Genomic DNA, 26,006 nt, shown 5'->3' with positions numbered 1-26,006 from the left:
GGAAGGGGAAATGGGAGCAGGGTGGGATAAAGGGATAACATCTCAAATGTTAATGCAGAGTATGTAATAAAAATATTAAAAAAAACAAAGTAAAATAATGCTATTAGTATTATCTACCCAGGAAATAAAATATCTAAAGATTCGTTACAACTCCCTTTTACTTCTGTTTTCTTTTTTTATGTTGTTTATGTACTATTTAGATATCATTAAATTGTAAAAAATAAAATAAAATAATTCAGCATTCAGTTCATTTGACTCAGAAGGAGCAAACATTCTGTCTGTTGTTCTCTAAAAGTTTGGAAGTAAGGCTGATACATTCAATAATGGTTTCTAAAAAAAATAAAGTTAATTCCATTGCATCTGTATGGTACACTGAGCAGACTCCACATAGCTTCTTGGCCACTCTCCAAATCAATAAACAACTTCTAAAGAATTATCTGCACTGCTCAGAAGAATAGCAAATGCAAAACAATTTAATTTTGTCTTGAGCAATGTTTAACTCTCTAAAAATTTTGCAAAAATGTAACAATGTTTCTGACTTTCAGCATGTAATACTATATAGTAAATGGTGTGTCCCATATAAGCTTTCATTAACTATAAAATTCCAATGAACAATAAATGACTTAAACTTTAGAAATGCAATTAATATTGTATATCTTAAATTAAGTCAGTAGTCTTCTAAACTATTTAAAATATTCAAAATAACCATTAGAATATTTTATTTAGTTGTTCAAACTTTATTTACAACAAAAATTCCTGCTCAATAATATCTATGATTCTGTTCATGTTTACTTAACTCGGTGTTTTCCCAAAAACAAAGCTGCTTTATTAAGAGTTTCACAACACTGATGTTGTGAAGTAAAGTGTAAATGGTATATCAAAATAATAGAGTAAGCTTTGAAAATTTGCATGCACATAACAAAATCTATGTACTCTGTTTGTGTACACATATATATGTATGTATGAAGCCAGAGATTAATTTGAGCATCATTTCCTAGGTGCTTCCCCTATTGAGTTTAGAATCAAATTCTCTATTGATCCAGGAGCTTGCTAAGTAGAGTAGTCTGGTGGGTCAGTGAGCCTCGGTGATCCACTTGTTTTCCCTGAAGCACTAGAATTAAAAGTGTGTATAACCATCTGCATTCTAAGAAATGTAAGTTTTAGGAACAGAACTCAGGTTTTTGTACTTATGCCTACAAGTGATTTACAGACTCAGCAAATTCCCCAGAACTAGATAAATATCTTTAATGCAGAATATTCTGAAGTAAAGAATGTTGCCTTGCATTCTTTACTTCAACAAACAAGTATGCTTGTTAAATTTTAATGTTGTATAGACTCAAAAGAAACAATTGTCTAGTTACTTATAATATATTAATTTCAAATTACATGTGATATTAAATAAAACCTAATTTCTGGAAGTAGATAGTGACACTTGCCACCATTAATGTGTTAGTGAGAAAGATAGATCAAGCTGGAAATCGCTAACATGCTTACATAGAATCATGAATCTTCTTAGCATGAATGTGTTCTTTTTTAATTATTAATTAATTAATTTGTTTATTTATTTACATTCAGGACACTGACACCTCCCAGTGCCTCCCTGAGACCCTCCACACATCCTTCATACCCTATCCTCTTTCCCTCATCCCCTTCAATGAGAAGGTACTGCCACAATATTCTCTCTAACCCTGGTGCACCAAGTCTCTGCCAGATTAGTCAATCCTTTCCCACTGTGGCCAGACAAGGCAGCATTGTTGGAGAACAGATACGACAATCAGGCTACAGTTTTAGAGAGAGACTTTGCTACAGTTTTGGGGTGAACCCACATAGAGATTGAGGCGCACATCAGTTATATGAGACAACGGCCTCATTCCAGTGTGTTCTTTAGTTTGTGCCTCAGGTTCTGAGAGTTCCAAGAAGTCCAGGTTAGTTGATTCTTCTGGTCAGCCTCTGGGGTTTCCATTCCCTTCATGGTCTTCAATCTTACCCCTGACTTCTCCATAAGAATCCCCAACATCCATCCACTGTTTTGCTGTGGGTATCTGCCTCTCAGAGGACAGTTATACTAGGTTCCTGTCTGTAAGCATAAGAAAGTATCATTAATAATTTTAGAGAATAAACCTCACCCATTGGATTGGGCCAGTTTTAATTTGGGCCAGTTATTGGGTGGCCATTTTTTTAGTCTCTGCTCTATCTTTTTCCCTGAATTATTTTTAGACAGGACAAATATTGGCTTAAAAGTTTTGTGGGTGAGTTGGTGACCTTATCCTTTTATTGCAGGATAATAAAGGGGATGCTATAGGGAATGGTCTCTTCAGGTTTCATGTTCACACTTTTAAGCATCTCCACTGAGGTCATCCACATTGACTCCTGGGAGCCTCCACCATCTCAGGTCTCTGGAACTTCCTAAATAAAGTTAAAAAAAAACGAAGAATATGACCATGAGCATAAAAAAAGCCATCATAATTTTGTTCCCTCCTTGTTATTTTTTTTATATTCTAGATCATGTACATGTGTATATACATCCTCATGTGTGTCCACATGAACTCTCATGTGTGAACATATGTATTCTCATGTGTGTACATATATATTCTCATGTGTGTACTTGTATATTCTCATGGGTATAGATATACATTTTCATGTGTGTTCATATATATTTTTATGTGTGTACCTATGTGTATATTCTCATGTGTGTGCATATAAACTCATACACTTATTCTTTTATTCATGTGTACTTAGAAAAGTTTCCTATCTCAACCAGAATATAAACTCTATAAAGTCAAAAAAAAAAAATTCCCCCTACTTCCCCAACCACTGGCAGCTCCAGGTTTCTATTAATTCTCCTGACCCTCTCCATCTCTCTCTCTCTTGTTTCTCCCCACACCTTTGCCCATTCCCTCCCCTACTTCCATCCCATTCCCTCTCTTACTCTGCTTCCTGTGACTATTTTGTTCTCCCTTCTAGGTGTGATTAAACATGTTTGCTTGAGCCTTTATTCGTGTTTAATTTCTTTGGGTCTATGGCATGTATCATGGATATTTTGGGCTTTATGGTTAATATTCTCATATCGGTGAGTATATATCAGGTCTGTCCCTTTTGTATAGAGTTACCTTACTCATGAGCCTATAATCCAAGAAAAACTGAAAAATCTAAACAAAAGGGATGATTTTATGGATTGATACCACTTACCAAAGTTAAATCAAAATCAGTTAAACTATATAATCATTCCCATAACCCTTTAGAAAATAGAAGCAATCATTATAAATCTCCCAACAAAAAGCAAAACCAAACAGCAACAACAACAAGAAAGCCCAGGACAAGATAGTTATTTGTGTATAATTTTACCAGACTCCCAAATAGCTAACGCCAACAGTTCTCAAACTACTCCACAAAATAGAAACAAAAGAAATACTACCTAATTAATTCTATGAAGCCATGATTACCATGATACCTAAAACACAGAGAGACTCAACAAAGATAGAGTACCTCAGACCAGTTGCGCTTACGAACATCATCAACACAAAAATAACCAATAAAATTCTCACAAATTGAATCCAGGAACACAACAAAAACATCATCTACCACGATCAAATAGGCTTCATCCCAATTATGCAAGGATAACTCAATATATGACAATACAACAATGTAATCCACCATATAAACAAATGCAAAGAAAAAAATTCCATGATAATATCATTAGATGCTTAAAAAAATCCTTTGACACAGTCCAGCAACCCTTCATGTCAGAGGACTTGGATGGATCAGGGATTCAACACACATTCCTGAACATCATAAAACCAATAGCAAACATCAAATTATGTGGAAAAACTTGAAGCAACCCCACTAAATTCATGGGCAAGACAAGGCTGCCCACTCTTTCCATATCTATTCAGTATAGTTTTTAATGATTATATTCTAATGCAGGTAGACTCATGTCTGATATAAGTACATCCCATTGTTTAATAATATGGTTTTCACCTTTATAATGTTTGTAGTTTATAATGGGTATATATATATATATATATATATATATATATATATATATATATATATATATATATATATATATATATATATATATTTAGATATATAGTATACTCATGAGTTATGTAAACATATATGCTCATGTACATTGTGATAGCATATATGAAATATACATATAAATATCATTCAATTATAAAAGCATTGATATCTTTGGAGAAGTTTGTCATTTTCAGATACTTTATTTCTTAGTAAATTAAACATGATCTCTGTATACTTAAATTTACAGAATTTGTAAATATTGTATAAACCAGATACACTCAAAATAATATAAGAAACAGTGGAAAATAGCCTGACACAGGGACACTGGGTAAAATTTTCTGAACAGAACACCAATGATTTATGTTCTAACATTAAGATTTAACAAATGGGACCTCATAAAATTGTGAAGCGTTTGTAAGGCAAGGGACACTATGATAAGGACAAAATGGCAAGCAATAGAATCTACATGCAAAAAGTCACAGATTGTGTCATTCAGATGGACCAAAACGCCTAGTGCTATTGGGTCTACAAAGTTTGAAGGCAGAGTACTGGTTATCAGTAATTGATGACAGAGAATAAAGACTGCACAAAGGGTGATAATTTTTTTCTGGGGTGACAAAAATAATCTGGAACTAAATAGTTGTTATGATTATACAATATTGTCAAAGTAGTAAATGCCACCAATGTATCCATTGATAACACTATGCTCATCAAACACTATATTTTAAACACTTATTACGTATATCATAGTTTACAAAAGGTATTTCAAAAATTTACCGGTTGGAAGGTCTTCAAAAATATGTTTAGTGATGGTCCTATCCATTTTAAATGTACCAAGTTCCTTTTATTATTTTAATTATATTTTCTGATGGGGGAAGATACTTGTTTAATGGAAGCCCCAAAATGGCAAGCAGACCACACTCACATAGAATATATTGAATGACATGCTTGAGTAGTTGTGTTGTTTTCTACATGAAAACTATGATTCCCATCAAGATATAATAAGATAATAACTCATTCTAAGTTTTAGTGAGCAAATTTCTGAGTGCAGATTTGGTTCATTATAAAGAACAGAAGCAGGAGCAGGACTTCTATAGCTAAGATGCCTAAACAGCATCTGTTGCTTTGTTTTCCTATTGGTTAAAACATAAAATGAAGCCATGGGTTGAAGCATAGTGTGTGACCTTGGTTTTAATTCCCACCTACCAGTTTATTAACACAACTCACTATAAGAATGTGCTCAGCCTGTTTATCCAGGACAATGGAAAGAAGACAATTAGACACACAGTGTGCAAAGACAAAAGAATTGAATAAGAATGTAAATGGACATGTGTGGTAGAAGCTGACAAAAAATGGTGGGGACTTCTTCATTGATGTAATGTACATATAAAGGATGGTAGATCAATGAAATAGAATTAAAGACCCATAAATAAGTTCGCATACTTATGGTCATTTGATTTTTGACAAAGAAGCTAAAATTGTCCAGTAGAAAAAAAAATAGTACTTTCAATGAATGGTGCTGGTCCTACTGATGGTCAGCATGTAGAAGAATGAACATTGATCCATTCTTATTGCCCTGTACAAAGCTCAAGTCCAAGTGGATCAAGGATCTCTACATATTACTAGGTTCACTGAACATAATAGTAGAGAAAGTGGGAAGGGCCTTGAATACATGAACATTGTGTAAAATCACCTGAACAGAACACCAATGGCTTATGCTCTAAGATCAGGAATTGATAAATGGGACCTCACAAGATTGCAAACTTCTGTAAGGATAGGGACACTGTCATTAAGACAAAAATGGCAAGCAACATATTGGGAAAAGATCTTTGTCAATCCTACATCTGACAGAAAGTTAATATCCAATATATACAAAAAATTCAAGAACTTAGATTCCAGAGAATCAAATAACCCTCTTAAAAATGTGGTGCAGAACTAAATAACAAATTCTCAACTGAGGAATATCAAATGGCTGAGAAGCACCTAAAGAAATGTTCAACATCCTTAGTCATCAGGGAAATGTAAATCAAAACAACCCTGAGATTCCACTGCACTCCAGTCAGAAAAACTGAGATCAAAAACTCAGGTGAAATCACATGCTGGTGAGGATGCAAAGAAAGAGGCACACTTCTGCATTGTTGGGGGAATTGCACTAAGGTACGACCACTCTGGAAATCACTGGAATTTCATCAGAAAATTAGACATAGTACTACCTAGGGACCTAGCTATACCACTCCTGAGCATATACCCAGAAGATGCTCCAACATCCAACAAGAACACATGTTCCACCATGTTCATGCAGCCGTATTTATAATAATTCAATGTTGAAAAGAACCCAGATGTCCTTCAACAGAGGACTGAATACAGAAAATGTGGTGCACTTACACAATGGAGTACTACTCAGCTATTAAAAGCAGTGAGTTCATGAAATTCTTAGGATAGAACTATAAAATATCATCCTGAGTGAAGGTAACCAAATTACAAAAACACACACATGGTATGCAGTGATTGATAATTGGATATTAGCCCAAAAGCATGGATTACCCAAGATACAATTCACTGACCACATAAACCTCAAGAAGGAGGGATACTAAAATGCAGGTGTCTCAGCCCTTCTTAGAAGGGGGAACAAAAATATTCACAGGAGGAAGTATGGAGACAAATTCTGAAGCAGAGACTGACCTATCTGGAGATCCAGCCACCAAACTCAGACAATATTACTGATGCTAAGAAATGTATGTTAACAGGACCGTGATATAGCTATCTCCTGAGTTGCTGTGACAGATTATGACAAATATAGAGGTAGACACTCACAGACTTCCATTCAAGTGAGAAAGGAGTCCCAGTGGAGCAGTTAGAGAAAGGATTGAAAAAGCCGAATGGGTTTGCAACTCCATAAGAATATTAATACCAACCAACCAGAACACCCAGGGACAAAACTGCTATTCAATGTGTACACATGGATGGACTCATGGCTCCAACTGCATGTGTAGCAGAGGATGACCTCATTGAGTATCAGTGAGAAGAGAAGCCCTTGGTCCTGACATGGCTTCAGGCCCCAGTGTAGGGGAATGTCAGGGTGAGAAGGCAGGAGGCATTTGTGAGTAGTGGAGCACCCTCATAGAAGCAGGGGGGAGGGTTGATGGGATAGGGGTTTTATGCAGGGAAATCCAGGATGGGAGATAATATTTAAAGGTAAATAAAATATATCCAATAAAAAAGGGAGAAAAATAATACCTTTCACTTGTAAACGAAAGAATAGTGTTTATTATTATTTTCACTGATATCCAGTATCTTTTAGAATACTGGATGTAAGCCAGTTTTCCTTTGAAAATCTAAGACTCAACTGAACACACTGAACTCAATGTATTAACATAAAGCTCTAAATTGTATACAATGCTCACAAAAAAAAAATGTGTTTGCCTTTTCAAAACTTCTGACATACCAGTGTAAAGAATGAATAGTGTTCTTGATCTGTGACTCTAACTCTTAACTACACAAAATGTTACTGAATGGTGATAAATAGAATCAATTTTCATCAATATAACATGTTTTATGCTTTAACCAGTACTTCTTATTTTGTCTGATTTCAGAATTGGTACAAAACTATATTCCTTTACAGTTTTTGGTGATTTATAAATGATTCTGACCTTCTCAAACAGAATAAACATATGGATAATGAAGATAAACTCAGAGGGTGTTCTGAAACTACCTTTTAAAGATTCCAAATAGTAAATATAAATGGTTTCTTTCCCTATTTTTTTAGTAACTGAAGAATGAATGAGGCTTTTCCAATGGGCCATTATTTCAGAATCAGTGGTCCCAGACGACCAACTTCCCTGTGGATGCTCCAGGAGCAGATGGTGCAGGCAACATGGGGGATATTACAGAGAAAGTGCTAGAAGGAATTGTATCACTATTGAATATTACTGTTCTGTGCTTTGTGATGCACAAATATACTGTAATGGGCTTCAAACTGAAAGACACTAGAAATTTAACTGAGTTGAATATTAGAGAGACATATTTATTATTTTTTCACAAATAATAATTTTCTGCTTTATTATTAACTGTGCCAGCAACTTTGCCTAAGACACTTTAAAACAGGAATTCTGGATAATTTTTCAATACATCTAAGAATTTTTGCCTTTTATTCAAATTACATACCCTTTCTAATTACACCCAGAATAACATTTTAGAGTATTTTAAAAGTAATATAAATATATGCACAATATGCACATTGAAAATTAATTTGACATTAAGCGTAAAATCTGTGTAATACCAAGGTTGACCAAATATCATGATGGAGAGGGAAAATACACCCAAATTCTCATCCTTAGCTGAGTTGTTACCTACAACTGATGGCTGCTGGAAGGGGTTTTTAAAAGTGTAAGTAGCTCATGCTATGTGGAAACATGCCAGTGGATGAGTGGAAAACATACACCCAAGAATATTTGGACAGCACAAATTAGAATTTATGGGTTTAATAAAAAGACAGAGATGTCTTCCTCCATATTGGTTCTCAAATGAAAAAGATGAAAAGTGACAGATAATGAAACTTGATGCCCTGTCCTGGCATCTGTACAGACAAGTGTGCGTGCACACACACACACACACACACACACACACACACACACACTCACACACACAACACCGTATGTATGCATCCGATATAGGTACATAAATTATTTAAATGCATAAAAAATTAAAATGTGTGCAGAGAAAAGCTACAGGTCTGCTCTTAACCCTGTGTAAGAAAAATAAAATTAAACAAAACAGTTTCCATGTCAAAACAATGATAATAATAAAAAGAGCACACAACATTTGGAGTAAAGAGAGAAAGACTGGATCTTGGAGTGTTGGGAGATTGGGTTAATATGTTCTAAAGAAATTTGGTAAAATTCTTAAAGAATTTGTATTGCTAAATGCCACACGCTTAGTGGTGCTCATATATTTTTTCTGAGATGTTAAAGTAAAGCCACAAGAAGAGGCAGAGGTAGGTGCATGGAACATCTGGCAGCAGGAGGGGGACGTACGGTATGTAAGGTTAGTTGACGTTACGGTTAGTATTAGTGCCAAGTCCTAACCAGAGAGACATATGTGATTTCAGTATTCAAAGCAAAGGCTGATTGTGATTTGCCTAAAAGACAAAATCTGGGAGTTTAGAAACCCTTTGTAAGGGTTGCTTATTGGATATTAAAGAAATAAGAAAATGGATAGGTTTGGTGTTCGCTGTATATCACCAACATTTTCTGGATAAGTGAAACTTTCTTCAAACATACACTTAAATCATATTTAATGAAGTCTATATATTTAACCTTTGCAAAAATGTAAGAAGAAAACTAATAGTGAAAAGGTCCACATGATGTGGCCTGGTCTTGCAGATCTGTCACTGTTTTCACAATGGACATAGAGACATAAGGACCAGCAGCTCAAGATTACCCTGGACCACATAGTAAGTGGGAAGCCAACTGGAGACTCTGGCTTAAAAGACAACAACCAAAAAAAAAAAAAAAAACAGTGTTGTATAATATTTTATGTACTTTTTATTCACAACACCCCTCCACTTACTCCACGGCACACAGGCATGCAGCCATGCACACACACTAATCTAATGTTGAAAACATTGACCCTTTTTAAAAAATGTATACTTGGAAAATGTCACTATCAAAAGCAACTTAAATAGGTTCTGGGATTAGCCATTGTTATTCTCTTAGTACTCACCAATCATCTTTGCTTTTCCTCAATAAATTATTTCAGAGAACTTCTCGTATTTAATGTAGAATGTTAAACAGTAGATATTAAATGTGTGTATTATGCCAGGTAGAGGTGCACACACATTTAATTCCAGCACTCACGATGTGAGTTCTGAGCCAGCCTGGTCTACATGATGACTTTGAGGCCTACCTACCATGATGTCATTGTAAGACCTTAGGTTAAAAAGCAAAATTAAAAACGTGTAATTATAAGAAAATATACATGGCTATTTTCTATCATAGAAAGCCTTTGAAAATCACTTTTAATCTTGTTAGACGTGATTCTAAAGATAAGTGTAATGGAGAAAACATTTAGCTTCAAATGTGTAACCACTATCTAGTATTTCACTATGACAAATCAGAAAAGAAACAATTGATGTGAAAAAAAAAAGTTACATGTCTATGAATCAATAGAACTCTCCAAGTGGTCCTTTTAAAAATGAATGCGTTTATGGTGGAGAAATGAATCAATGGCCACAGGTCTGATGACTTGAGTTATCCAAAGAACCACAAAGTGGAAGAAAGGGTTCAGATTAGGTCATTATCTTGCAACCTTTTTCAAACATACATGCCTGGCTCCACACAAGCATACAAAAGGGAAAATAAACAATTGTAATATTTTTAAAAGAAAAAAGAAAAAAGAAAATATGGAAAGAGAGAACAAAGGTAGAGCTGTGAGAAAACACAGGCTCTGTGAGAAAATAATGAGAATCAATTGCCAAGAAAGGAATTCTAAAACACAACAAAGGAAGACAACATTTATTGAGGCAACGTTAACAAGGTGCAGAGCCAAGTGCCTCAGAAATACAGTCACTGGAGAAAGTCACTAAACAACCTCAAGTGCCATTTTTTTTTTATTTATAGAATAAGAAGTGTTTCTTCTTTTTGAAGTAAAACAATGAAATAATACTGTATGTGCTTGTGAATGCATTGTTGTCTTTGTTACCTGATATGGTTATCTGGTGCTATATTGTGGGCTACTCTCCTTTGTAGGGTTTCACATGACCTCAAGTCAGCCTTAAATGAATATGTGTTTTCCAATATCCTTTGCCCATTGTTCTGAAGTTTCTTGTCCATGACAGCTCCTTTTTTAATTAAAAATGTTAACTTCCATATATTAATGTAAAATAAAACACTAATTTACTCAAAAAAAAGAAAAAAAGGTCATTTTATGTTGTTCTTTCTTGGAAAGCCTGTGGGTCATAAAAGACACAGCTGAAACAGCAAAACATTCCTGCATCTGTAGTTTTTCTATAATTTACATATTCCATAGTGCTCCATATTGTAATTAAGCTATAATGACAGACATTGGAATATTATACTTCTTAAAACTTCTGCTCTCTCTCTTCCTTCCCTCCCTCCCTCTGTTACCCATCCCCTGTTTTTCCCTCAGGATTACAGAGTAAACATTTTTCTTCGTCAGAAGTGGAATGATCCTCGTCTTGCATACAGTGAATATCCTGATGATTCACTAGACCTGGATCCATCCATGTTAGACTCAATTTGGAAACCTGACTTGTTCTTTGCTAATGAGAAGGGAGCTAACTTCCACGAAGTCACCACGGACAACAAGCTGCTGAGAATTTTCAAGAATGGAAATGTTCTTTACTCCATAAGGTCAGCATGACTTAAATGGTCAATTTTAGTGAAATAAGGTATCAGGAGTTTGTTTTTTTTTTCCTTTTTTTATAGCTATTGATGTCGTTTTGAAATTTTGAGGTAACCTGCCATTGTTCCCCTTGAACTGTGTTAGTATACAATGTTCCAGATTTATTTAATCAACAACATTTTTAAGTATTTAATATAGTGACAATGTAAATTCCAAAGTCTATACTAACAAGTCAGTAATGGGCACTAAAATATGGAAGTAGGCAGCACTCACAATGGAAGTTGAAGATCATCTGAGTCACCTATCAAGGCTCTGGAATTTATTCAACTTTGGTAAGTCATTAGATATCAAATAGGTACAGGTTAAGGAAATAGGAAAAAAACAGCTATTTACTGAAATATACTTAGTCAGCTTCACATCTTCCAAAATATATGAACTATTCTTTTGAAGGTATGCCATGGTTATTTTCTTAGCTGTAATAAAATGACAAGGACAGAATTTATGCCATCTTTCTCATGAGATGATTCTGTGCTGAAACTAACATAATATGTTCAAATACTTATTTTACCATTAGCATGCTTTTAAATATAAAAAATAAACATATTTAGGCTTTAGGCATAAAATTAACTCTCTGTCTTGCTTTTTTCTTGTTCTTCTTAGTTATTTTTTTCATAAGGGATAGAGGTTCTAGATTTTCATCTTATCTCTGCGATGTTAAAGGTGTTTCTACTTTTACTAAGTAGAAGAATAAGTACAGAAAAATGACTTTAATCTTAGTGTCATGCTAAAATAAACTTTTCTGGCCAGGGATTTTCCAAAAGTACTTTGTTCTGTATTTACCTCACATAATTCTACTTATTGTACTCTGATGGGTATTCATATTTTCCTATTTTATGTACCTATATTTTCTTTTAATACACAATTTTGTTTTAAAATTTTCTACTATTAATTTGAATTATCTTCAGATTTCTGAATACCTGTGAGTCTGTGATATTCATAATATAAAGAAAGTTCTATGACTCTTTTCTAATTAAGACATGTCCTATATAGAAGAATAGCTCCATTGTGGGCCCTTTCTGGACAAAAGAGTTTTGTTCAGAATCTAAAATCTTTTGGGAAATTGTCAAAATAAATAATCAGAAAAGCAAGAATTCAACCAGTGAGAAGTTGTGCCACAAAAATATTTTGCTATTCTAACTAAATACAAATAAAAACACTGGACACAATGCATATTAAAAAAAAAAAAACTAAGAGGGACACTCAGAGATGGATGCAGCAGATAAGTTCACCACAGACTCTGAAACCTAGGACCATAGAACACACAACAACTATGATTCCTTACTTTTTCTCTTTGGACTTTATATTTCAGACTTAGAAATGAGAAAGCTGTCAACACAGAAGCACCAATAGGTACTGACAAAACAAGTCACAGTCCAAATTTATTTTCTCTAGCTAGTCTAACTTAACCTATTTTAACAGTCCAGTCACATAGTGAACAATAAATGAGGACAACAAAATGTTGCACTGCCTCAGGCCATCTAAAAACCAACAGGCTCAGGGGGTGGCCTAGGCTTCCAATTTTGAAGGGCTACAATGAGTTGTGCTATTTTGTAAGGAGAGTCAGTGTCAGAAAAAGAGTCAGGTCAACTTTGAATGCCCCCGCCTGTCATCACCCTCCCACACTAAAGCATTATGAAAGATCCCACTATAAAACTACCTTGCCCCATGAAAAAAACAAATCTTTTCTAAGAGTTTATGGAGTATCAGATGAGTTTAATTGAAACTCAAGATGAGGCACATTACTGTTTAGTAGTAGGGTCACTGTTGCAGTAAGTATTAAAAAATAAAAATCGGTTTATCTCTTTACCAGCCCTGAGTTCTCAGTCCTCAGGCCCAACCCTGATACGGAGCTGCCCGCACCTCTGTAGCCTTTTCCTTGGCAGTTTACTACCACCTCATCTCTGCCTCTGTCCCGGGACATTTCTGTACCCCATAATCCCACACCAACACAACTCTATAGCCCCATTGCTTTTCATACAGGTTTGTATGTTCAACTCTCAATCCACAAACACTCTACACAACAAGATTCCATCAAATAGACAAAGATACAAACTGCCCTTCATATAAGATGCTAGACCTATAAAATCCTTAATGTTCATAGCTATTTAACACCAATTAATATCACCTGAGTCTAGTTGGTCCTTGGGAAACTCCTTGTTGTCAGGATGACCTTCACACTTCGTCCTCTGACCTCCTCAGAGCTCTCAGCCCTTTCTTTTTCTCTCACCCTACCTAGTCACTGGCTTTTCTTTATTTTTCTAATTAAAATGAAAAGGTTCATTTGGAGTCATATAACTAGGCAACCCTTCTTTGGGAAGTGGAATTAACATTAAAATACAGCAGCTTCAGGACAATCTACAGGTCACCCTCTCCACGGTGTCAGTGGGGATAACTAAGACTATTCACTCACAGGTCAATGTGATATTGTCTAGAAAATCTAGGATTATACTTGCCATTGGAAGTAAACAAGTAGCAACCTTCACTGTTGTTCTGGTAAAGCAATGTTAGAGAGAACCAATTAAAACAGAAAGTTGAAGTGCAACAAAATAATATATCTATGCTAAACCTTAGTCAAATATATTTTATACTATGTAAAATACTATATAATCACATAGAAGAAGAAAAAGAAAATTAATGCCAAATATTAATAAGGCAGTGTTACTGAATAGTAGATGAGCCTTAACCATGATGAAATTTTCCAATGAGTAAATTACACGCTTGGTTTAAATAAAAAGCATAAAGGGTCAGCAAAGAAGTATAACTATAGCATTGAAAAACACATCATCTACAAAAGGGAAAAGAAAATGGAAGTTTCTGTGGATGAAAGAAGCTGTAAGAATTTATTAGAAGTAAATTTATTTGTAGATTCTAGCTATGGAAGTTTTGTAGCAAAAAGATAATAGAATAGGGAACAAGGTGTAAATATATCCTTTTTTGTCTGATGTAATTGTTATTTTAGAGACTTAATGCTGAATACTGAATAAGCTCACCCTTTCTAGTTATTTCTGAACTCTGGCTGGCTGGATCAAATCAGTTCCTCTGGCCCAAACCCCTCTCCAAGATAATTGATTCAAACTGACATCTTTTGGTTTCTGATTGAATTGCTCTGCTTGGCCTCAAACTAACTCTGGCTATATATTTTAGTCTTCTGACTCCTCATTCTCTGGCTCATTCTGTCTTTAACTGTGTCTAGATTGTTCTCTCTGTAAAACTATCCTGGTAAAAACTGCCTTGAACTCCAGGAACTGAACTGCCAACAATTATACTCCACCATACTGCTTCTCGGTGTATTGATTCAACCAAACTGACTGACTAAAGCTCAGAGGTCTTGAATCTCCTGAGTGCTAGGATTAAAATCGTGTACCATCACACATGGAACTAAACTTTTCTTTACCTAAAACTTGCTCTATACCAGACTGGCCTACTTAATTCTGTCTCCTGGGGTCAAGCACATGCTTATATTCCAGGCAGACCACAGAGACCTAGAAGGTCTTTAGATATGATCCATTCCCAGAGCAGCCAATTACTCGATTAAAATTTGTCTACAACAATGAAATTTTAAGAATACAAACTAAACAGCAAAAAGAAAACAGAAAATGTAAATACAATAGTTTTATTTCTTATCCAAAATTTATTAGATTATATTGACAACTGAGCTGAAGTTATAACTGATACAAAAAAAAAATTAAGGCAAATAACAAATGAGAAATGTACGAAAAAACACTTTAACAGGTCAATGGTGATTCTCAACATCAATCAGGTTCTTGTTTTTATAACAAAGAGGAATTAATAATGCTGATGATATTTAGTGTTAACTTAGTGGGCATATGTTGGCAAATGATTTGTTTATATATAATAAATTGGTGTGGGGAGGCAAACAGATGGTACAGGGCCTACTAGTCACTCAGCCTAGCCTACTTGGTGTGTTGTAAGCCAAAAGACGACAAAGAAAGGAAAGGAAGGAAAAAGTAAGGGAGAATGATACCTGAGACCTTAGGAAGAACAATCAACTATGACTTTGGCTCCCATAAAACTATACTCATAAAAACACATATATTCACAAACATGCATACATGCATGCACAAACACAAAAATTAAATTAGTAAGAACAAATTAGCAAGAGTTATGATTGTGATTTTTGTATTCTAGTAGCATATAACCATTGTAAGATTATCACACAATAGGCGAATCACTTGTTTAAGGTATATATGGGGTTATCAGTCTACAGCACTGCCAGTTATATAAATATATAGTACATGTATTACATACACTAGATGTCAATAAGATGCAACATATATTAGTAGGCTTATTAAAATGCATTCTATAGTATTCACACAATGATCAAGCCAGGATGCCTTTCTTAAAAAATCTATTTCCATTTTAAGTACAATGTGACTATATGTAGATCTTTGTAAGAACTTTGGAAGGAAACTCATAATTAAAATAATTATAAAAATGACTGGTAGGATTTATGCAGTAATAAAGAACTATCAATTTTACTCTAAGTAAATTTATGTTACTTGAATTTTTAACAAAGAGCTATGGATTACTCAGAAAACAAATACGTGTAATATGTGATAGATTCCATTAATTTATTCCTGTCATACTTCACTTCTCTAGATTTTAGACTCATAGTGATTTTCAATAAATCCATCATAGGGTATGCATTTAACAAGTTTAATTCTTCCCAGATAATTTAAAGTATTGCATTTTGCTTGTATTTTGCTGCTGCTAATATGAATTCATTGGCCAATGCTTGTTTGTTATATTAAAATTTCTGAGTAACAACCAGAATGCCAAAAATATACCTTTGTCAATGATAACATTATTCCTGATGAATGTATTAACTTGTCTACATAGTTTTTATGATAGAGGTTAAATTTAAATAAAAAAGGTAAAGAAACACCAGAACTGGGGAGATAGCTCAGCAGGGAGAGAAGCTTGTTGCCAACCTAAGAGACTGAGTTCAGTTTCTAATATGGAAAAAGAAAACAGACAACTGCAAGCAAGCTTTCTTTCACACATATGCTATGGACTGTCCATTTGCATGTGTGTTTATGAAATTCACAAATTAATTAATTAATCAAAATTAAATTTTCATTAAAATATATAGCACCAGGTACAATGAAAGCATCATTCTTTTCAAAACTAGAATGTGCAGATTATCTCATTTAACAGAAGTAAAATATAGTCTGTGTGTATGAATCTGTGTGTGTGTGTGTGTGTGTGTGTGTGTATGTATCTGTGTGTGCATATGAGTGTGGCATCTACATGTTAAATATGTCAACTATGATTATATGTATTTATTTACATATGAATACTATGGAAGTTTGTGTAACTCTGTGTGTGTGTGCGCATCTGAGTGTGAAATGTGTACACTGTGATTACATGTGTTTGCTTACATATAAATTATCGGAGTTGGAAAATATCAACATAAAGAACTATGTTTGTGAGCTAGCAAGATGGCTCAGTATGTTGAAGCACATGGTACAATGCCAAGATTGAATTTGGTTCATAGGACCCAATGCTAAGAGAAAAGGGCCAACTGTCTTTTTCTTGTGGTCTGGCTTTCACATGTGCACATGACATACATGAGACCCTCCTCCCATTAATACATTAAAATTTAAACTTTGAATTAAAATATAATAGCTAAGTTCTCACATAATATTCTCACATTAATAACTGGAGTCATTTTTTTTGTCATGAAGATTCTTTTGGTAACAATATAATACCTTGGAAGAGTAAAACCATGAGCTATTTCCATTATAAAGATTTATCCCATAAGACAGATGTATTTATTAAGAAGATCACATGCTTTTAAGACTGAAATAATTTCTCCAGTTGAAATTCCTCATGCTAAAAGTATCAACATTTATATAAAAGATAATTATCAGTATAATTTCCACAACAATGTTACAGTGTCCACTGTAAATATTGGGGTATTTTGTTTAAAAGTAGAGAAAGGAGCTAAATTATCTCTTTTGTATAGATAGGTTGTATTTCTTCTAAGATTTAGAGAAAATGTTATGGAATGATTAAGAAATGCATCTTTAATCTTTCGGTATAAATTTAGATAAAACAGAAGTCCTTTTGGTTAACAGTCATTCTTGTATTTTGAATCAAATGATCAAACAAAAAATAATTTTTGTGGGTTGATTTTGGATATTTCACAGGACTTTGAAATCTTCAAATGCTTCAAATCATCAGTTTCTTAGCTAGGAAAAATAAAAAGGGAAGGAAAACACAACTTGTTTAGTTTACAAATGGAGCATCCGTAGTGTTTCATGTGTGATCTGCCCTCCCCAGCTGTTTAATGAAGGCAGAAGGTCCTGGAAACTTCAACCAAGTGAACGAGAGCAGCCATCTGTATCCCAACTAAGTCTCACTGAAACCATTAATTGAACTGAATAAAGCACAGGGTTGGGGCACAGGAAGCTGAAATGAACAGACAATAAATCAACAGCAGACAGTGCTGAGAGCAGCATTCGAGAGGCTGTAGATGAGTGTGAAAACTTAGAGCAGAATAGGAGACAGCGCCGGAGAACTGAAGGCAGAGAATAATTAGCATCTAACTTAAGGGAATCTCAAGCAAGACAGACTTTAGAAAATGCAGGATAGGAAACAACGAACAGGAAAAACAAAGGGAAAAAAAGATGTATGGATTTTGACTTTTAGGAACCTATGTGTACTGGTTTTGTCACCCAGGCTCTTCAGTCAAGGATAGTTTTCTTCCCTTTAACCACCTGTAAAATGATACTTCCAGTAATAAAAGAATAAAGACATTGAGACTTTGTAATATCAAGCAGTGGGAAAATTCACTAAAATTAGGAAACTTCCAAGTAAGTAGAATCAAAGCATCACACACACACACAAACACACACACACAAACTCACAAACATATACACATACAAAAGATACACACACCACACTCACAAACACACACACATATACCAAACTTACACAATACACAAATCTATTTATACACAGACACACACCACACATACCCCACACACCCACACACACACACACACACACATACATACATGCAACAAATTAACCACATATACACATTTATTCACATACACATCATACATCCAAATCCATACACATACAACATACACATATACACAGCAAACACACATACACATTCATATACACACATTCACACACACACACACACACACAAACACATACACACACACCACATGCACCACACCACTCACATACAAACCCAAACCAATTTACATACACACCATACACATATACCACACATGTACACTCACACAGGTACATATACCATACACACTCACATACATTTATACACCACACACAGGGACACACATGCACATACACAAACCAAATATGTAAACACACACACACCAACACACACACAATCAGATAACTGACAGAAGGATGTAAAACCTAAATATCAATACAGAAATCTAAATCTGAGTTGAAAGGCAGAACAGACAAAATGGAAGTCTCTTCACTGAAACAGCACAGACAGATACCCTGCTGTGTTCAACCACTAACAACGATTTAGTAGCAGGGAGACAGAGTAGAATTTGAAGCAGCGGTAAGAATATAATATCAAGAAATAATGAAAACACTATTCGAGAACAGTAATTATGCAAATTACCAACTTTAACACAAACATTAATCACAGAATCCTAACATATAATTGTGTGATATTTGTCTAACTACAAGTAAGTCTGTGGATTGGGGGGAAGTTAAGTATGCAGAGATTATAAGATTTAAAAACCTTGTATATATTTTATAGAATATTAAACAAACAACCTCAACTATTAACTACCACATACAATCATTTTATAGTGGCATATTATATGTTAATATAAATAATATACAAATAGTTGAAAAAAGTCTAACACTGAGGAAATAAAACTGAGATATGAATGGGTAGAAAAGTGATGTGCATTTAAAGAAATACATTCTTAATTTATTTATTTTATGTGATTACTATGCATACAAACACACACACAAATATATGCATCACATTATGCCAGTGGCCTGCAGAAATCAGAAAGATGTTTCAAATGTCTAGAGGTATTAATAGTTATAAGGTACCATGTAGGTTCTGGATTCAAACCTAGAGCCCCTGAGAGAGTAGCAAGTGGTTTTTCATGACCCAAATCTTCAGCCTTAGAAGGACTGTGAAGTCTTCATTTGTTTTTGCTTGTTTGCTTGTTTTATGATTTAAGAATCTATTTAAAATTTTAAATCATGTACATGGATTACACTAGAATACATTTAAGTACATTGCTTTATTGAATGAAGGGTTTGAAGTCAGACATTTGCCTCAAGATTTAGTTTCAAATTCTATTTTATCCTCCTTGTAAAATCAACCTTTCACTGTTTTATGGTTGCTGAAATCACAAAACTACTGAGTCAGAAATAATGGAACTTATTATTACAGGAAAGCAAGCAGCTAGAATACTTATCATCTCCCAATGTATCCCTGGACCAGTGCAATGGGTTTAATGAATAAAAATGCACAGCCAGTTATATGGTGACTGTGGCAGAGAGAGCTTGGAGAACATACTATTTTTAGAGCAAACCGCAAACAATCCTTCTCTTTTTCCAGGTGAACAGTGTAGCCCCATGTCAGAATGCTTGCAGTATTTAATCCTCAGACATACTGCAGGTCAAATGATGGTGGGGCTCTATGTCTTAGTATGTTCAGCAGAAGAAATGGAGCAAAGAGGCCCAGTGAAGACTGAATATATTTTCCAGCCCAAATTTGTACTTTTATGGTTACTAGCTGTGATTAGAGACAAGGCTCTTTCCTTTAAGTAAAATAATAAACCTCATTCTTTTCTGTACATGATAACAATAAGACTAACAAATCAAGCTAAAAGTAATGCATGTGAAACACTTAGCAGGGTGTCAGATACATAACAGATAATAGACGTTTTATTTTTATTTTTCTAAAACATAAAACAAAACAAGATAAAGAATATGATTTTTCACCAAGTTCACTGATCAATACTGAACACGTTCAGAAGGACAAATTCTCATCAGAAAACAGAGAAGCACATTAAAGCTAGATAACTATGAAATATTGGCTACTTAAATAACACAGCAACATTGTGGCTGATACTGAGGAAGCCTATCTTTCAATCAAACAACATTTAATTCAGAAGTATTACACTCAATTCAGTGAGTACAGTTTCAATTTTTATTTGAGCTATGTAAAATTTGCAAAAAAAAAAAAAAGGATATGATCAGATCTTACAACAAAAGGCTTATATTTAAAAAACTGGAAAGTCTTGATTAAAAGGATGATTTTCTAGACAGATACTATGTATCGATGTTATATTAAAATCAGGTACACTGTTTAGGCAGTTTCATAACACCTAGGAAAATAAAAGCAGTCATTAAAAGCCTCCCAACCAAAAAATAAAAAAAAAAAAAAAATAAGCCTAGATGGTTTTAGTGCAGTATTCTCTACCAGAGCATTAAAGAAAAGTCAATACCAATACTCCTCAAAGTATTCCGCAAAATAGAAACAGAAGAAACGATACCTACTTTGTTCCATAAAAGCACAGTTACTCTGATACCTAAACCACACAAGGACCCAACAAAGAAAGAGAACGTAAGACCAATTTTGCTTAGGAATATTGATGCAAAATTATTCAATAAAATTTTTGCAAACTGAACTCAAGCATACATCAGACCATCATTTCCCAGGATTCATGCCAATAATGCAGGATTGGTTCAATATACAAAATTAAAACAACATAATCCACTATATAAACAGATTTGAAGAAAAATTACATGATCATCTCATTAGATGGAAAAAAATTGGCAGAAATACAACACTCCTTCATGTTAAAAGTCTTGGAAAGGCTGGGAATCCAAGGCACATACCTAAATTGAATAAAATCAATATACAGCAAACCAACAGCCAACATCAAGTTAAATGGAGAAAAACTTGAAGCAATCCCACCAAAATCAGAGACAAGACAAGGCTTTCCACTTTCTCCCTATTTATTCAATATAGTACAATGAATCCTAGATAGAGAAATTAGACAACAAAAGGAGGTCAAAGGAATATAAATAGGAAAGAAAAAAGTCAAGGTATCACTATTTGTCAATGACAGGATAGTATACATAAGTGACCCCAAAAATTCTTCCAGAGAACACCTACAACTGAAACACTTTAACAACCAGTTCAAAATTTTTAACCAGAATTTGTTCCTGTCTTTAAAAAAAAATGCTGAGACAAAAAATGGAGCAGAGACTGAAGGAATGGCGATCCAGAGACTGCCCCACCTATGGATCCATCTCAGGCATGGATACCAAACCCCAACACTATTCCTGATGCTAAGATGTGCTTGCAAGGCAAAAGCATGGCGTGGCATGGCTGTCTCTGAGAGGCTCTGCCAACACCTGACTGTAACAGAAGCAGATACTTACCACAATCCATTGGACTGAGCATGGGGTCCCCAATGGAGAAGTTAGGGGAAAGAATGAAGAAGCTGAAGAAGATTGCAACCCCATAGGAAGAACAACAATATTAATTAATCCTCAGAGATCCCAGGAACAAAACCACCAAACAAAGGGCATACATGAGCTGGTCTGACATATATGTATCAGGGGACTCCCTTGTCTGGCCTCAGTGAGAGGGGAGGAGCTTGGTCCTGTGGAGGCTTGGAGTCAGAGAGCAAGAGGTTGCTAAAATGGTGAGGTGGGAGTGAGTAAGTGAGTAGGTGGGCGGGTGAGTGAGGGAAAACCCTCTTAGAGCCATACTGGATAGGGGATGGGCTGAGCAGGCTGGTAGAGGGGGAACCAGAAAGGGGAACAACATATGAAATATAATAAATAAAATAATAAAAATTGGCAGAAATATGTTAGTATGAGATTAAAGAAACTCTTTCCAAACCCCTTAGATTGTCGAAAAACAGACAATGTCTTTATCAAATTTTACAATATTGGGCAATATTGTAATATCCATTTGAGCACAAAAATGTTATTGTGTTCAATGTATTTATGTTACACCAAAAAGCAAATGATGTACCAAGAGAAACAATAGAGACATGCTTCTTTTGGTTCAAAAAGCTGTGATGGACTCAGAAAACATAATTTCAAATAGACATCCATCGGGACAGACAACATAACTATAAGCAATGTTCTTTTCAAAATGGATAATAATTAAATTTTAATGAGGCCGATGATTCTCAAAAATGAGTCAGCCTTTTGAAAATCCTCACTGTTCACTAAGCCAAGACTTTGTAGGGGGGAGGAAGAAGTGCTATATCCTGTTTACGTATCTTGTCTCAGAAAGAGAACTTGGTGTCCTCCTTAAACAAGTAGTCATTCATCTCCAAAACAGAATATGAGTCATTGCTTCTTTGCTTCCTTTACCTTTGATGTGGTCACAACACATCTTGAATTTACATGTAATATCTGGATAAACAAACCCTCTTATTACAACCAGTAAACACTGGTTGGGCAGTCGGTGTTTCCCTTTATCAATAATGTTTTACATTAAATGAAAGAAAACAAAGGAAGTACATTGATTTCATAAGAATGATTTGCAATAGGTTTTCTGTTAACTGTCTTGCTTTGCCAAATAATTCCTTTGAACTTGTTGTTGTTGGGATCATGCAGCAGCTCCCATTTTAATGAGAGAAATAGGCAGGACAGGAATTTGACAACACATGCACTGTGAGAGTGAGGAAAAGATTCTGAGGACAGTTTTTACATCTCTGGAAAAGGTCAGAGCATTCTGCAAGTCAGTGAAAGAAACTGGCTGGCAAAAGCCTTGGCTATTTGGAAAATGAATGCCTGTGAATTTCAGAATGTGCATGTCTATTCTCTGCTGATAACTCTTTCACAAGGCAGGGAACATTGTGTCCAGCTGGTATTAAAATTGGGCTTTGAAGAGAAACTGTTGAGAAGTCATGCTATTACTTAGTATCATTCACTTAACCTAGCTGAGCCAGGAAAAAAAAATGTTGCTTTCGCATATAGAGCTTTCTGATTCTTTCAGTGTGCTAAGGAATGAATTACCTTGATCCTTGAGAATTTGAATGAATTACCCAATGATCCTTCTGGTACCCTTAAAAATTCAGCAGTCTAATGTATCTATCTATTTATGTCTCCCAAACTCTGCTAATTGGACCTATGCTAGCAAGATATTCACTGGATACTTTGTAAGTTTATGGCTATTCAATACATAAAAATTACATTTTAAAAACTGTAGTTAGAGTGCTTGTCATTTGTGTGTGTGTGTGTGTGTGTGTGTGTGTGTGTGTGTGTGTGTAGCTCTCACATGAGATTTAATTAATTCATCTCTGTGCCCACACATTAGAATTTTGATAAAGAGAATGTGAGGTGTCAATAGTCAGCCATTAATCATTCAGTATTTATTATATAACAAGTAAAGTACAGTATTCTAAGAGAATTCCACACAAGGACCTTTGATTTAGAGATGAGAAAGCTGTTATTTAGGGAGGTTAGAGTAATATACCTCTGGTCACAAGCTCAGCTAAACTATCCCCTTAGCAAGCTCACTAGTACAATAGGTTTTAGTAATAAAATTAATATAAAAATGATTGAGTGGGGTTTCTCAGAAAAGAACTTTGAAAATGGATCTGAACCACCTTCTCTCCTCTCTCACTTTTACAAAATACAAAGTCTTGATAAATATAAAAGATAGATGATAGATAGATAGATAGATAGATAGATAGATAGATATGTGTGTGTACATGTACAAGTATGTAGTACAATTTTTTGCAACCTAGTTTTAATAAGGATTCAAACTCTAGCCCACCCCCTAACAGAGGTAGTGGAAGAGAAAAGTTATTAGAAAATTGTTATTAGATGTTAGAGAACAATTTCCTGAATGCTTAAGTCAAAGTAGGATCCATTGTTTATCCTGCTTGCAAACATTCAAGTTCTTCAGATATACTGTGCTCAATGCCTGTTTATCTACCGACCACTTCCCAGAGAGAGCTGCAAAAATGCTCAGAACTGTAATATAGGATTATTTCTCTATATTCTGTCTTTCCACACTTAGAACATCTCTTTCCTGTATATACTGTCCTCTTAAATAACAGTAATATGATATTTAAATGAAATGCATATTTTTTGGTAATTGTATAGAACTGTATAGAAACATTATTATTTATCTTCTGGAAATCACTTTTGGAAAGAAATGCCTCTTCTACTTATCTCTACTGTAATGAAGTATAAGAATAAATGACTCCGAATATTTATTGATGTGATAATATCTCAAAATCTCTCCAAGACAAATATATTTATTTATAGATATATGCTCATTTCAGAATAAATAACATTCTTAACCTGAAGAAATTTTAATTTGTACAGTTTTAGTTTCTATCAACACATTTTCTCTACACAGTAGAAGATGCATGTGTCAGTGTAGTTACCTTTCAAAGAATGTTTCATCCTTTCAGGTTAACATTAACTCTCTCCTGTCCAATGGACCTCAAGAATTTCCCAATGGATGTTCAAACGTGCATAATGCAACTTGAAAGCTGTAAGTATGAGTGACTTACTTTTTCTGAGCATTTTTTAAATGTAGATGTAAGTCCTTAGTGGCTAAATCAGATAATTTATTTTATAATTTTTTGGGGCACATATTTATTGAATATATAAGAATAAAATAGACACATCATTGAACTGGCATCTATATTTGCTGAAAACCTGCAATGGACCAAGAATTTTATGCATGTCAACTCAGATGCAATAACAACATTCTTATTCCCATGTGTTTGGATGTGAAATTTTTTTCCAGATAGTATCTGGGTAATTTTCAAAATTCAGAGCCAATGGCAACTAGCTGCCTGCATCCTTACCTTAGACTTTTCTATGAGATTCAGTGCTTGGCATCTTAGCTGAATATGCTGTGTCTGTCATAACAGGAGAAAGGACCTTAAAATGTATCGAGAATCATGGAAGCTTTCACATTTCCTTCAAATGTCTTTCTGGAACATGAATATCACCGATTAACATTACCTCAAAGTGCCAGAAGCATGTTTCGTGAATGCATTTGTAATAGTAGTAATTAGTAAAATGCTTTACAGTGTTTACTCAAATATTTATATAGTGAATATATATATATGTAGAGAGAGAGAGAGAAGGAGGGAGAGAGAGGGAGAGAGGGAGGGAGAGAAGGAGAGAGGGAGAGAGAGAAGGAGGGAGGGAGGGAGAGAAGGAGGGAGAGAGGGCGAGAAGGAGGGAGGGAGGAAGGGAGAGAGGGAGAGAGGGAGGGAGGGAGGGAGGGAGGGAACAAGAGGGAGAGGAAGAGAGAGAGAGTGCTTCATTTGAACTTTTTCCACAGGAAGATAAAATTTATCTGCAGAGTAGTAAGGTAGACTTGTCACTAGATGGCGTGCAAAACTAATGGGGGAACATGACCCAACCCTCTATCCTTACCCAGAACTGTTTTCCTTGAGGACTTACAAATATTTATTTTTCTGATAATAATTCTCATCTTTAATTGTAAATGGTTTACTCTATGTATCTTAAATATTGAAGCCAGGATAGATAAAATGAAAACATCAGTGAAAGGA

The 26,006-nt window shown here is 34.7% G+C and overlaps 1 protein-coding gene across 2 annotated transcripts in view; it reads left to right on the top strand.

Moving 5' to 3' along the window:
• The window catches only part of GLRA3 (glycine receptor alpha 3), a gene marked incomplete at both ends in the record, with an annotated part of 172,948 nt that overhangs the window by 79,113 nt on the left and 67,829 nt on the right, over positions 1-26,006 (top strand). For both annotated transcript variants that reach the window (XM_080928701.1, XM_080928700.1), the window contains 2 exons: positions 11,170-11,393; positions 24,888-24,970. In XM_080928701.1, coding sequence (XP_080784827.1) covers positions 11,170-11,393; positions 24,888-24,970 — 307 coding nt within the window. The remainder of the gene's footprint in view (positions 1-11,169; positions 11,394-24,887; positions 24,971-26,006) is intronic.

This window comes from Micromys minutus (genome assembly GCF_963924665.1).
Source record: "Micromys minutus genome assembly, chromosome: 14".
Classification (NCBI taxonomy): Eukaryota; Metazoa; Chordata; class Mammalia; order Rodentia; family Muridae; genus Micromys; species Micromys minutus.
This window is presented reverse-complemented; position numbering and strand designations above follow the sequence as displayed.